Below are 15646 nucleotides of genomic sequence, written 5' to 3'. Positions count from 1 at the left end.
GATTATCTGCTGGTTCCCTGTTTCAGTGGAATGTGTTAAAAATAAAATACCCGTAGTGAATCCACCTATGGGGAAGAGAATTGACACAATCTTATTTCTGCAGGTGCCGAAAAACTTCCAAATCTTTTCCCATGGTGAATTAGATATGTTGGAGGGGAGAATTTGTGGGCGGAGGGGTGAACAACAACACAACTCCTAGGAGTGAATAAAAGGTGAGGTATAACCAGGACACTTTCTAAGCGTGCCTGTGGCTTCAGTATCCAATACAGTAGATGTCAGAGCAAAGAAAATGAACAAGAGCCAAAGAGAGGCCTTACAGAATGATGAAAGGATCAGGACACCAGGGAGACATAAAGATCCTAAATGTGTATGAACACAAACAACACAGCCTCAAAGTACATGAATCAAAAACTGGTGGAGCTGAAAGGAGAAAGAGCCAGATCTATAATTACAGTGGAGGCCTTCCACACCCACCTCCCTCTTAGCAAGTGACAGAATTACCAGAGAGAAAATCAACAAGGATATAGGAGACCTGAATAACACAGGAAACTAACGAGATCTTCATGACATAAATAGAACAGTCCGCCCACCAACAGCAGAGTACAGGTTTTTCCCCGAGGGTCTCTGTAACATTCACCAAGTTAGACCATCTCCTCGACCATCAGACAAGCCTCAGTAAATTCAAAAAGAACTGAGGGACTTCCCTGGTGGTGCAGTGGTTAAGAATCTGCCTGTCAGTGCAGGGGACACAGGTTCGAGCCCTGGTCAGGAAGATCCCACATGCCGCGGAGCAGCTAAGCCCGTGCGCCTCAACTACTGAGCCTGCACTCTAGAGCCCTCGAGCCACAACTACTGAGCCCGCGTGCCACAACTACTGAAGCCCTCGTGCCACAACTACTGAAGCCCGCGCGCCTAGAGCCCAAACTCCGCAACAAGAGAAGCCGCCGCGACGAGAAGCCCGTGCACCACAGCGAAGAGTAGCCCCCACTAGCCGCAAGTAGAGAAAGCCCGTGTGCAGCAACGAAGACGCAACGCAGACATAAATAAAGAAATTAAATTATTAAAAAAAAGAAGAATTGAAATGTCCCAGAGTGTGTTCCCTGGCCACTATGGAGTCAAATTAGAAACCAGTAATAGAAAGCAAAAGGAAGAATCCCTAAACACTTGGAAATGGTGGCTGACACATCATTCCAGGTTATCATTCACACCCTTGTTATAGAAGAGCTGAAGTGAGGAAGAGTTGCCTGCTGAGCTGAAAGGCATTTCAGGCTGGCCCAAAAGAGAGCTCATCCTGGCTCTTTCGAACAGAGTATTGTTCAGGGCAAGGCTGGAGGGAGGGAGACAGTTCAGGAGGCTGTGACATCAGTGCCACCTGACATTAAAGCTCCTAGTGCACTGGCAAAGGAAGTCCAGCTAGCTTGCTGGTTGTTAGTGGAATCGGTGTGGTGGCTGATTGGATTTGGGAAGCACGAGAGAGGTATTGGTGTGGTTGTTGGAAAGTCCTGAGAGAAGGCAAGATTCGGGTGCCTTCCTGGTACATATATGACTGGTGTCCAGTCTAACCCATGGACGCATACACCTCGGTTCCTTATCAGTCCTGCTCCACTGTGTTAAAAGTTTCAAGGCAGTTGTCCTCTCCTCCCTCCTCCTTCTCCTTCCTCTTTCTCCTCCTTGTCCTCCTCTTCCTCATCCTGCTCCTCCTCGATTCTTCCCCTGATAGTGCCATCTGTCAGATAAGGCTGTCCTCTCTGCACAGGCAGAAGATTGTCCTTTCTGAGGTTTGTGGGATTGGTCCCTTAGGCCAAGTTGGCACTTTGCCTGCCCTACCATCCTGTTACCTAAGACATGGTACATGGTAAGTGCACCACAGATGTGTCTTCAAACTTGTATTTTTGTTCCTCTTTTCAGAATACAGTGATGGTGGTAGACCACCTCAAGGAAGAAAGAAAGGTTGTAGTTCTTTCCCAGGTAATTCTGGCAAGAGGAGCCCTCATTATGAACACAGTGGGGGTGAGCCTCAGCCCTCACACCTCCAGGAGGATGATGGAAACGTGGTGAAGAGGGATGTCCAGGAGGACCCCGAAGTAAGACAGTAAGTGACCAGGCAGCAGGGTTTGTACACAGCAGCCCCTGGGACTATGCACCTCTCTCACTCTCCGTGGACGTGTTCTTCTTCTGTCACTGCAAAACTGAAGCATGCTAGAAGTGAAATAATGGTTGAGCGATCCTAATTGTAGTGCTGGTGTCAAAGAGACGAGGGTGTACAGAAGACTTTCTTAGCACGTATGGCCACTCACCCTCCTTCTCTCCACATCCCCCCTGCAGCTCTTCCTGTACCATCCGAGGCAACGAGAGGACAGTGAGATGGCACAGTGAAGGCCACATGCATATGACTGTGTGGGGAAACAGAAAACCTCTGGAGAGAGAAATGCAGGAGAACACACAAGACGGAACCCCAGGGAGCTGGTTCAGGGTCACCGTGAGTATCCTGAAAAATGGATGGAATGTGCAGGAGAGAAAAGTCAGGGGGAGTTGTGTTGGTCTCATGTAGAGATGCTGGTTTATTTCACTGTGGACAGCTTGTAATCTGTCCTTTTTATGACCAGGAGTTAACAGTCTTGTTCATCTAAGGGCAGATTCAGAGAAGCAGTGTAAAGGGAACAGGCTGACTGTGAGGAGAACGGAGGAGCCTGTCTCAGAGCAAAGATGGAAACTACTGCCAAGGATATGGAGCAACTCCACGTTGGAGGTCTCAGTTTGGCAAGCTGAGTGTGGGAGATGGAGGGTCGAGCCTCTGGAGACCTTGTCTGAGGGGCAAGCAGTGTCTGCACTGGGTAGGATCTCCTGGAAATTTATAAAAGGAAGATCATCTCTGACACCTTGATTATTTGGAAGAGAGTTTGACTGGAGAGAAAGAGTATTTAGGAAATCCATATTACGCACACCCATAAGAAATCATGCCAGTGGTCCCTTCTTTAGAAGCCCTTTCAAGCTCAGTAGAAGGCTGGAAAAGATCAGGAAAAGGTTCATCCTCCAGCCTAAATTCCCTGTTGTCTGTCCTCTCTCCCATCCCTTCTTTTCATCCTAGATTCCTTATGGGGTAAAGTATGACAGGACATGGCTAATGAACTCAATCCAGCGCCATTGCAGTGTCCCCTTCACTCCAGTGGACGTAAGAGAGGATGCCGAAGCCAGACGCGTGGGCACAGGGAAGGGGGAGAGAGAGACCTGGTTCAGCAGGGTCTGTTGGCTTCTGATACTATTGCTGTTGCATTCAATCCCTGTAGTTCCACTTTGTGAAAAATGGGGCTCGGTTCTTTGTCCAGGAAGCTAGCACTGCCTCTGCATTGATGGATGTCAGCAACAAGATTTGTGACGAGGAGAGCCGAAAGGTGTGTGTCGCGGGCATTACCTGTACCTCATCCTGAGGAAGGAGTACAGGCCAGGGGCTGCTTGTTTTCTTTGGAACTAGAGTTCCTGGTGCTTACCCCACCTCTTCTTCCTGCAGATACCTGTGTTTGTCAGCCCCTCCGCTGCTCCCTACTCTGTGCGGTATAAGTTGAAGCCAGAAGAAATGGAGCAGCTAAAGGTAATGCAGACTCAAGACATGTTTTGTGCCAACCCTCAGACCAACCTCTCCTTCCTCCAGCCCCCCGTCCCCCTCGCCCCCGATTTCCCTGCCACCACCACAGCCTCAGAGCGGCTCTCTCCATCTCTCACTCCGCAGCTGACCTTGATCAAACGATTTAATATCTACAAGCAAGCTCTTGACCTCCAGAGGCTCTGCGTTGACCCAGGTACGGCTGACAGCAGTAATTCTAGGGCGGGGGAGGGCAGAGGGGTCTTCCTGGAGGGAGACTTAGGGATGGTAACGTGGGGAGGGGCTGGTGCTGGCCCCAGACCCCACTCAGCCATCTGATTCCCTCCCCTCTCCTTCCTGAAGACTTGGTGGGCCATAATATTGATATAATTCTGAATCGAAGAAGCTGCATGTCCGCCACCCTGCAAACCATCGAAAAGAATTTCCCTGAGGTGAGGCTGTAGGCCCAGTGCTGGTATTAGTGTAGGGGGTGGAAGAGATGGGGTGGAGGGAAGATTTGTCTCCAAGGTCCTAGATAGTAACCTTCACTCTAGCTCTTCTTGCCCCAAAGCTGTTGTCCTTGAACTTGAGCAGCAACAAACTGTACCAGCTGGATGGCCTGTCTGACATTATACAGATGGCCCCCACGGTCAAGATCCTGAACCTCTCCAAAAATGAGGTGGGAAGAGGGAGCCAGATCAAAGTTGGGTTGAGAGTGGGGGGGGCGTGTTAGTGGCCATCAGAGTGATGACAGGAGGCAGGTGAAGGTACCTGTGGGGGAGGGAGGGCGCTGGGGCTGCAGGGATCCGGATGTCCCTCTTTCCCTGGGATTCCTTTCCCCACTTCCGCCCCATATTTCTCAGCTGATGTCTGTGTGGGAGTTGAACAAGATTAAAGGGCTGAAGCTTGAAGAGCTGTGGCTGCAAGGGAACCCATTGTGTGGCACCTTCCCAGACTGGTCCACCTATGTAAGGTCAGTGTGAACACCCTGTCACCCTTCCTGGTGACCTTCACCCATGGGAGCCTAGACTATCTGTGACAGTGCCCCTTTGCCAAAGGTGGCAGCCCTGGTCTTCTGGGAGGATCACAGGCCCCACCTTCTGCTCTCTCCTTGCCTATCACTGGTGAGGAGTTTCCTTCCCCTGACCTGCTCACCTCTGCAGGGGCTCTGGGGTCTGTTTCCAGCTCTCTGCGCCCAGCTATATTCCGCCAAGGCCTCCCAAGAGTGTGCCGCAGGAAACAGGGCTTCTCCTCCTCACCAGGACCAGGAGCGACCAGGCTTGATCCAGATGCTGGCGCCCTGGACTGAGAAGGGTCCTCTAGTCCAGGGCCTCTTGCTGAGACAAGCCTTCCTTCTTCGTGCTGAGATGGCGTTTGCCTCCCCCGTTCTGAGAGGGGCCCTCTTCCCCTTCCTCCAAAGGGGTCCCCCCTCGTCTCCCAGGTTGACATGGGGGCTTTCCTGCGCCATGCTGAGGGCTGAGGCCATGGGTGGCTGCTGTCATGACATCCATTCTGCTGGCCCAATGCCAGGAGCTGGACCCTCCTTGGGAAAAAGCAGGGCTCCTTGAGTCAAGGGGCCAGACGTGGGCCCCCGCCAGTGATCAGAGGGCTTCCTGAGGCAGGAGTGGAAGGCAGAGGGCAGAGGTGGTAGAGGAGACAGAAGGACAGGGCTCTCAGGGGCACTTCCCATCCCTCCCTGCACACGTCACATCATCCCATCTGGTCCTTCACAGGAGCCCTGGGCAGCCTGAGACAGGTACGATTCCTCAGATAAAGAACGAACTCAGACAGGTGCAGGGGTCATCAGGAGAGAAGACGGTGATCATAAGACTGGGCCACGGATCCTCAGCCCCATACTGAGCTGGGACCTGACCCTTTCCTCATTCTGGGGGAGATGTGCCCCCATGGCGGCCCTGTTTCCCATGCCCAAGTCTGGCTGAACTCACACAGGTGGCAAAGTTTCAACCAGCATCCAGTGGGGCCCCAGCCCAACATGGGCATATTTTCCATTCCTACCTGGTGTGTCTGGGCAATTCTGGGGCAAGTGAAGAGCCGCAACAGGGGCGCCGTTTCCCCTTTCTTCTCTCTTCTTCCCTGACCCCGACCACGGGAGAGCTTCTTTCCCTTCCCTTTGTTTTCTCTCTCTCCCCTGTCTCTGTGCCCCTATGTCTCTCTCATCTCTCCCCTCCTACCTTCACTCCCTTTCTGTCTTCATCCCCTCCATCTCCCTCCCTGAGCCCCACCTCACTCACCTCCCTGGCCCAGCATCCTGGGCCATCCCTGGGGGGTGTCCGGGTCTTGCCAGAGTGCTGGACCCCCAGTGAGGTAGCAGAGCCCCGGGCTCCCACCCCATTCCCTCTTCTCCCCACAGCCTTCAGTGGGGCCCTGGAGGAAGGAAGGGAGGAGAAGGAAGCCCTGCAGTATGGGTTTGAAATGCTGCTCCCTGTGGCACTGGAGAAGGGAGTGCGAGTAGTCTGGGTGGGAGCTACCCAGGCGAAGGAGAGGAAGGGAGGGAGGGAAGTAATATTAAAGTGAAGGTATTGAGAGAGATGAGGAGACAGTGCCTTTCAGACAGTAAGATGACAGATGCTCAGTGCTCAACAGGGAAGTGGACCGAAAACACTTAAAATCAGAAGCAGAGGTGGGCAAAGGGCGCTGCTGGATGGGCCAGAACACACTGATCTCTGTTTATGGTATTACTGTTTTAACTCAAAGGAAACATTGCAACCTTGAACTATCAACCATCTCTTCTCTATTTTTGGTTTTGGACAGGGCCGTCAGAGATTGTTTCCCGAAGTTATTACGCCTAGTAAGTGCCTACATAAATCATTGTCTCTTATGAATGTCGGTGATCTCTGCACCTGCCCTCAAGCCCTTTGGGTCTTGCCTAGATCACATATTAGCATCAGAACCTTAACCATTTTGGGGGGCATGGACTCCTGAAAATGACATGGATATACTTGCTGGAGAAATACCCATAAATACACACACACACACACACACACACACACAAGTTGCACATAACACTAGAGACTTCCAGGACCTCATGATGAAGACATCCAGTGTAAGCTTTCCCATGGAATTTCCAGGGCCCTTTCACACCCGACCTCTGACCCTCACCCTCCTGGGCCCATCCTTTTCCCGGATCATCCAGGGCCACTCCCCTGGTCTCCACTCCTGACTTCCTCTTCCCTTCTCCAGGATGGCCAAGAGTTACCGTCACCAGTTATCATTGATGTTGACACTCCCTACGTAATAAAGCCCTGCAAGGTGAGGAAGAGGATCAAACGACATTTGGGGTGTTACAGGGAGGCTTTATCCACTGCATAGTCTCAAATACCTTTTGATTCCAGGGCAGCTACTTTGGATGCGATGAGCTGAAGAGACAAGTCCTGCAATTCCTGCAGCAGTAAGTACCTCTGGGAAGCTGAGCAAGGGGGAGAGGGCGAGGACAGGTGAGGCCACCTAAGCACAGGTCTGCTCAGGGGAGTTTTCAAGTCTCATTTGAGGTCCAGACCACAGAGATAGACTGTCCTCATTGCTCCCCCTCAGGTACTACTCAATCCATGACTGTGGAGACTGACAGGGTCTCGTGGGTGCTTATCACGAGGAGGCCTGCTTCTCCCTGACCATTCCCTTCCACCCCGAGGACCCAGCCCCATGAGTATCACAGCACAGGCTCTGCTCCTGGGCTGTGTGGCTCCCCAGCAGACACAGGCCAGCTCCTGCAAACACCCACCACCCACTGTTGCTCTTTGTCTCCTAGAAGCAGCTTGTGCGAGTACTTCAAGGACAGTAGGAATATGAAGAAGCTCAAGGACCCCCGTGAGTGTGTGATGGGAAGACTGGGTGGGAAAGGGCGGTGAAGGAGTCAATCATAGGGCCCAGGGCGTGGCAGCCCCTGACCTTCGCTCGCTTCCCCTCCCCTCATAGACCTGCAGGTCCAGCTGCTGAAGCACACAAAACGTGACATTGTGCACACCCTCTGTGTGTTGCCCAAGACTCAGCATGACTTCAGCTCCTTCGTGGTGGACACGTGGTCCCAGACGGTGAGTGCCTGCTTCCTCCCTCAGGCGGGCCCAGGAAGCCACAGGTGGGTAGGAGGTGGAGGTGGTGAGTGGGCACCTCGGCTCTTCCCTTTCAGGAAAGGATGCTCTGCTTCTCTGTCAACGGGGTGTTCAAGGAAGGTGAGTGTGTGTAGACCCCCTCCCCAGATTCCCCACTGCTGCCTCCCCCTGGCCAGGCTCATTCCCAGAACCACCCAGCTTCCCTGACCCCTTCCGTCCCCTTCCCTTCCCTTCCCTTCCCCTTCTCTTCCCTTCTCTTCCCTTCCCTTCCCTTCCCCTTCTCTTCTCTTCTCTTCCCTTCCCTTCCCTTCCCTTCCCTGCCTTTCCCCTCCTTTCCCCTTCCCTTCCCTTCCCTTCCACTCCCCTCCCTTACCCCTCTCGTCGCTTCCCTTCCCTTCCTTGCCCTTCCCTTCTCTTACCTGCCTTTCCCTTCCCTTCCCTTCCCCTCCCCTCCCTTCCTTTCCCCTCCCTTCCCTTCCCCTCCCTTCCCTCCTCTGCCCTTCCCTTCCCATCCCTTCATTTCCCTCCCCTCCCCCTCCCCTCCCATCCCCTCCCTCCCCTTCCCCACTGTGTTCTCCAGCCCTCAGGCTTCCCACAGACAACCCAGGTCTGAGTTGTGTCCATGCCTGTCTGCCCTGCACACCCTGGGCGTTGGGGACACAGGCTGTGGAGTGTGGTGACTCTCATCCCAGATACTTACTCTGAGAACTTGGGCCGTTACTTAACCTCTCAGTTTCCTCATTTGAAAAATGGGGTAGTAGTATCCACCTCTTGGGCGGCTGTGAAAAACGCATCCTGTGAACCTGTGTAGTGGTTGTCAGGGGCCCTGTCACTGGGCGCAGACTGCTCCTATAGTTGCCATCCCCATTGCCGACACCCTGGCCTCCGTGAACAACTGCCCTCTCAGCATGAGTGTCCAGTCACAGCCTGACTGGGGACCGCCGTGTGAGCGTGAACAGCACGTGCGGCTCTAAGGGGTGCTGTTGTTTGTTTGCTGTTGAAGTGGAAGGAAGTTCTCAGGACTGTGTGCGTGCCTTCACCCGGACCTTCATCGCTACCCCTGCCAGCTACTCCAGGTGAGAGCCCTGTTGTGGGCGGGAATGCCCATCCCCGCCTGCGCTCAGGGGCGTGGGAGTGTGGTGGTGCAGACCTTAGGTTTACTCGGTATTGTGGAAAGCCAGCAGGGAGATCCCAGGAGCAGTCTAGCCTAGTGGTTAAGAAGAGCATGGGCTCTGGAATCGGCCTATGCGTTCTCTCCTTGACCCAACACTCACTCGCTGTGTGACCTTGGTCAAGTCACATGACCTCTCTGTGACTCAGTGTCTTCTTCCGAGAATGGGGATCAGAGCGTCCACCCCTTGGGCTGTGGTAAAGGGTAAATGCGAAATTGTTTGTGGGTTTGAGATAAACCTATGAATCGAGTGAAGGTGGTAGACAGTCTCTCCAAAGGTGGGCTCTGTGGGGAGGGGCAGAGGTACCAGTCAATGAACCTGGGGGACAGACACAGGAAGGGTAATGGAAGGAATCTGGTTGCTGAGTGCCAGTGGGAGCAGATTTGTTGTTAGGGGTGTGGTGGTGTTCATCTGTCCAATTATCTGAGTGACCGTTTTTCCTCCAGTCTTTTCATCGTGAATGACGAGCTGTTTGTATGGGATGTGAACCCTAAAAAGACCCAGAGTGCAGTCTCCATCCCAGTACCCACACCCTCCACCAGCTCCATGCCCAGTTTCTACTGGGAGCAACAGCAAATGGTACAAGCTTTCTCCACTCAGTCTGGGATGAACCTCCAGTGGTCTCAAAAGTGAGTATTGTGTGTGCATGAGGATAAGCAGGAGCTGGGAGAATAAGGGAATTAAAAAGGGAACACACAGACAATTTGGAAAAATAAGTATTTGGATATTTTGCTTCCAGAAAAAAAGGAAGCTCATGAAAAACATATCCTAATTTTATGATGATATATGTGAAGCATTTTAAAAATAGTATTATGCTCAGATGACATGATCTTTTACATGGAAAATCCTAAGAAATTTGCTAAGAAACTGTAAGAATACATAAACAAGTTCAGCAGAATCTCAGGATATAAGATCAATACACAAAAATCAATTGTATTTCTATGCACTTACAATGAAAAATCCTAAATTGAAATTAAGAAAACAATTTGATTTATCATAGAATCAAAAGAATAAATACTTAGAAAGAAATGTAACTAAAGAAGTGAGAAACGTATACTTTAAAATCTTCAAAACATTGTTGGAATAACTTAAAACCTAAAAAAATGGAAAGACATTCTGTGTTTGTAGACTGGAAGACTTAATATTGTTAAGATGGTAATACTATTCAAAGTGGTCTACAGAGTCTACACCATATCTATCAAAATCCCATTTGGCTCCTTTCCAGACATTGATAAGGTGATCCTACAATTCACATGGAAATGCAATAGACTCAGAATAGTCAAAGCAATATTGAAAGAGAATAAAGCTGAGGACCCACAAGTCCTGATCTTCACAATTTCAAAACTTACTACAAAGGTACTATAATCAAGACTGCATGGCACTGACATTTAATAGGTCAATGCAATAGAACTGAGAGTCCAGAATGAAACACTGACATTTGTAGCCAATTAATTTTCAATAGGTGCCAAAATAATTAATGGAGAAAAAAAATAGTCTTTTAAACAGGTGGTGCTGGGACACATGGGTATTAACATGCAAAAAAAAAGAATTTTGACCCCTATCACACACCATATACAAATATTGACTCAAAATGGATCAAAGACCTAATGTAGAATCTACAACTGTAAAAACTCTTACTGACTTATTTCACTTAGTATGATAACCTCTAGGTCCATCCATGTTGCTGCAGATGGCATTATTTCATTCTTTTTAATGGCTGAGTAATATTCCACTGTGTATATGTACCACATCTTCTTTATCCATTCCTCTGTCCATGGACATTTAGGTTGCTTCCATGTCTTGGCTATTGTAAATAGTGCTACAATGAACATTGGGGTGCATGTATCTTTTCGAATTATGGTTTTCTCTGGATATATGCTCAGGAGTGGGATTGCTGGATCATATGGTAGCTCTATTTTTAGTTTTTTAAGGAACCTCCATACTGTTCTCCATAGTGGCTGTATCAATTTACATTCCCACCAACAGTGTAGGAGGGTTCCCTTTTCTCCACACCCTCTCCAGCATTTATTGTTTGTAGATTTTTTGATGATGGCCATTCTGACCTGTGTGAGGTGATACCTCATTGTAGTTTTGATTTGCATTTCTCTAATAATTAGTTATGTTGAGCATCTTTTCATATGCTTTTTGGCCATCTGTATGTCTTCTTTGGAGAAATGTCTATTTAGATCTTCTGCCCATTTTTTGATTGGGTAAGTGAAGTAAGACAGAGAAAGACAAATATCATATGATATCACTTATATGTGGAATATAATAAAAACGATACCAATGAACTTATTTACAAAACAGAAACAGACTCACAGTTCTCAAAATGAAACTTTATGGTTACCAAAGGGGAAATCTGGGGGGGAAGTGATAAATTAGGAGATTGGGATTAACATATACACACTACTATATATAAAATAGATAACTAATAAGGACCTACTGTATAGCACAAGGAACTCTACTCAATATTCTGTAATAACCTATATGGGAAAAGAATTTGAAAAAGGATGGAGTCATATATAACTGATTCACTTTGTTGTTTACCTGAAACTAACACAACATTGTAAGTAAACTAAACTCCAATAAAATTTTAAAAAAACACTTAGACGAAAACAGAGGTGTATATCTTCATGACCTTGAATTAGGCAACGGTTTCTTGTATATGACACCAAAAGCACAAGCAACCAAAGAAACAAATAAATTGCACTTCATCAAAAGTAAAAACTTCTGTACATCAAAGGACACTATCAAGAAGGTGAAAATAAAACCCACGAAATGGGAGAAAATATTTGCAAATCTCGTATCTGATAAGATCTACTATCTAGAATATTGAAGGATTTTACAACTCAACAACCAAAAGATAAATATCCAATTTTAAAATGGGGAAAGGATTTGAATAGATATTTCTCTAAAGATTGTATACAAGTGACCAACAAGCACATGAAAACGTGCTCAACATCATTAATCATTAGGAAACTACAAATCAAAACAACCACTTCACATACGCTAAGATGGCTTTAATCAATTAAATAAAAGATAAGCATAGGTGAGGATGTGGAGAAATTAGAACTCTCATATATTACAGGTATCAAGGTTCAGTGGAGCACTCGCTTTGGGAAAAAATTTGGCAGTTCCTCAAAATGTTAAACACGGAGTTACCAAATGACCCAGTAATCCCACTCCCAAGTATCTACCAGGAGAAATGAAAACATATGTTCACTCTAAAACTTGTTCAGAAACGTTCATAGCAGCATTATTGATAATAGCCGAAAAGTGGAAACAACCCAAATATCCTTTAGCTGATGCATGGATGAATAAATCCGGTATGTCCATATAGTAGAATATTATTCACTCATAAAAAGTACAGTTCTGGGGCTTCCCTGGTGGCACAGTGGTTGAGAATCTGCCTGCCAATGCAGGGGACACGGGTTCGAGCCCTGGTCTGGGAAGATCCCACATGCCACGGAACAGCTGGGCCCGTGAGCCACAATTACTGAGCCTGCGCGTCTGGAGCCTGTGCTCCGCAACAAGAGAGGTCCATGCACCGCGATGAAGAGTGGCCCCCGCTTGCCACAACTAGAGAAAGCCCTTGCACAGAAACGAAGACCCAACACAGCCATAAATTAATTAATTAATTAATTAATTAAAAAAACTAGCTGTTTATCCTCAAAAAAAACAAAGTACAGTTCTGATATATGTCATGACATGATCAACCTTGAAAACATTATGCTAAGTGAAAAGCCAGTCACAAAAGTTGAATATAGTATGAAATGTCCAGAATCGGCAAATCCACAGGGGCCAAAAGCAGATTAGTGGTTGCCAGGTTCTGGGGGAAGGGGAGAAATAGGGAGTGATCACTAATGGTTAAGGAGTTTCTTTTCGAGGTGATAAAATTATTTTGGAATTAGATAGTTGTACAATCTTGTGGATATCCTAAAAAGCACTGACTTGTATTCTTTAAAATAGTGTGTGCATTATATCTCAAAAAAAGATGGCTGGAAACTTGTACTTAAAAATTTTTCACTTAATGGCCATCATCAAAAAATCTACAGACAATAAATGCTGGAAAGGGTGTGGAGAAAAGGGAACCCTCCTGCACTGTTGGTGGGAATGTAAATTGATACAGCCACTATGGAGAACAGTATGGAGGTTCCTTAAAAAACTAAAAATAGAACTACCATACGACCCAGCAATCCCACTACTGGGCATATACCCTGAGAAAACCATAGTTCAAAAAGAGTCATGTACCAAAATGTTCATTGCAGCTCTATTTACAATAGCCAGGACATGGAAGCAACCTAAGTGTCCGTCGACAGATGAATGGATAAAGAAGATGTGGCACATATATACAATGGAATATTACTCAGCCATAAAAATGAATGAAACTGAGTTATTTGTAGTGAGGTGGATGGACCTAGAGTCTGTCATACAGATGTGAAGTAAGTCAGAAAGAGAAAAACAAATACTGTATGCTAACACATATATATGGAATCTAAAAAAAAAAAAGGTCATGAAGAACCTAGGGGCAAGAAGGGAATAAAGATGAAGACCTACTAGAGAATGGACTTGAGGACACGGGGAGGGGAAAGGGTAAGCTGGGACAAAGTGAGAGAGTGGCATGGACATATATACACTACTAAATGTAAAATCGATAGCTACTGGGAAGCAGCCACATAGCACAGGGAGATCAGCTTGGTGCTTTGTGACCACCTAGAGGGGTGAGATAGGGAGGGTGGGAGGGAGGGAGATGCAAGAGGGAAGAGATATGGGGATATATGTATATGTATAACTGATTCACTTTGTTAGAAAGCAGAAACTAACACACCATTGTAAAGCAATTATACTCCAATAAAGATGTTAAAAAAAAAAAAAGACCAGTATGGAACCTAAAAGAAAAAAAATGGTTCTGATGAACCTACGGGTAGGACAGGAATAAAGACGCAGACATAGAATGGACTTGAGGACACAGGGAGGGGGAAGGGAAAACTAAACATAAACAAAAACAAAAGCAAAAAAATTTTTCACTTGTTATTTTCTTGAACATCTTCCTTGATCAGTGTATATTAAGTTCCCTTGTTCTTTTGCACAGCTCTACTTTTCTGTTTTGAATTCTAGTGGGCATGAATGCTAGTGATAGATGGTTTGGTTTTCACTGGGTCTTTCTTCGTCATTACACATAGTGTTCATACTGGTACATGTGTCCCAGCAAGAAAGTGGCATAGATTTAGCGGTGGCATTGCATGGTCAGCGTGACTGTACTGTGGTACTAATGGAGATCACCTGTTGTTCTCCCACTGCAGGTGCCTTCAGGACAACAAATAAAACTACACCAGAGCTGGTCAGGTCTTCAGTATGCTCAAGGTGAGGTCTGGGAATCAAGTGGGGGTAAAGATGAATGTTTCTGGGCCTTCAGGGAGGCCAAGAAGGTGGAGGCCGGTGGCCTAAGAATGGAACGTGGGGAGCTGGCTCTTCTGACATCCCGACTCCTTCTCTCCAGACTGAAGGCAAGATCCCAGAGGAGGCCTTCAAGGAAATCCCCTAAAAGGAGCGCTTGGATGCCGTCTTTGTCTTCATCATATCGTCATTGTTTCTCTTTTCTCCAGCCTCAGGCCATGCCCATGAACAGGGTTGGAGACCTGGCCGACAAAGAAGCCAAAGTTACCTTGTAGGCCAGGTAACATAGCCACCTGAAGGGTCAGTTGTTTCTGTATTTTCCCCACTCACGACTGCTGTTTGTTTTCATAATAAAGAGTGATGTTGCATGTTGTATGTTGTGTGTTCTGCATTGCTGTTCCCTGCCCCAATCATGAGCCAATGGGTCCAGGCCTGAAAGGCCTTGGTTGCCTTCCTGCCTGACCCCCATTGACCCTGGCAATCCCTAGCAGATATATCAGGCTTGACTCCATAGGTAGTTTGTCAGTAAATTCTGATGAGAGGGGACATGATATGCTTCCAGGAATTGGTTTTTGGAGGCAGTGTGACTCAGTCAGATGCTCTACCTGGAGACTCTCAGAAACAGGGATATGACCCGGAACAACAGAGGCTTTGCAAGGGATGCCGACTGGCTAGTGGAGGGCTTTGGAAGGAAGGAAGGAAGATGAGGATGTACATGTTTTACTTCTTGTCCATAATCATTTCCAAAGACCATACCGTGAACAATTTCAAGATTTGCATACAGGTGAATGAGAAACAGGCCTTTTCACACCTCTCACCATGCTTCCATAGGGATTCTCATCCATCCACTGTACTGCCCCCTCTCCCTTTCTGAAGGTGCACTGTGGGAGGGATCTCACCTCAGTACCTTAGAGTAGGGGAGAGTCAGCCTGTCTGCCCATGCATTTCTCATGTGCTTGAGGGGGTTGAGGCATTTCATTTCACTTCCAAACAAACAACAATAACATGGAATCTCACATTATGGTCAGGTCTGTGTGACCTTTCTCATCGATGCAATTAGCAGTACAGAATTGCAGGCAAGAGTTGAAAGGGACACTTGCACAACTTATTTTCTGTACTTCTGTAATTTTTGCACTTTAGACAACAAGCAGGCATAATTTTTGAAATTAAAATAATAGCAGTACCAAATTTCAAGTTACAATCGTATAATTGAAGACACAGGTGAGGTACCACCAGTTTACAAATTATGCCTCCATCTTTGGGTCTTGCATAAGTTATTTCCTCCCACTTGCCACTTTTCAGTTCTTTATGTCATTTACATGAAGGATCCATATATTGGCTTGTGAATGTCTTTAAAAATATGAACTAAGGAGATGATTGCCATTACATAAGGAATAATTCCATGTTATTCCATGTAGTGCCTCAATGAT

The 15646-nt window shown here is 47.4% G+C and overlaps 1 protein-coding gene across 1 annotated transcript; it reads left to right on the top strand.

The window, feature by feature from the left end:
• Positions 1-2383: 2383 nt before the first annotated feature.
• On the top strand, positions 2384-14364 carry LOC137756365 (nuclear RNA export factor 2-like). Its single transcript, XM_068532644.1, is given in 19 exon segments — positions 2384-2479; positions 3089-3172; positions 3288-3392; positions 3509-3589; positions 3728-3797; positions 3944-4032; positions 4152-4259; positions 4444-4553; positions 6353-6389; positions 6782-6850; positions 6934-6989; positions 7133-7236; positions 7343-7405; positions 7514-7629; positions 7725-7767; positions 8651-8723; positions 9266-9448; positions 14123-14183; positions 14320-14364. Coding segments are annotated over 19 exon segments (1593 nt in total).
• The last annotated feature ends 1282 nt before the right edge of the window (positions 14365-15646 follow it).

Source organism: Eschrichtius robustus, chromosome X (genome assembly GCF_028021215.1).
Source record: "Eschrichtius robustus isolate mEscRob2 chromosome X, mEscRob2.pri, whole genome shotgun sequence".
Taxonomy (NCBI): Eukaryota; Metazoa; Chordata; class Mammalia; order Artiodactyla; family Eschrichtiidae; genus Eschrichtius; species Eschrichtius robustus.
The sequence above is the reverse complement of the archived record's forward strand: the minus strand, read 5'-3'. Positions and strand labels throughout refer to the sequence as shown.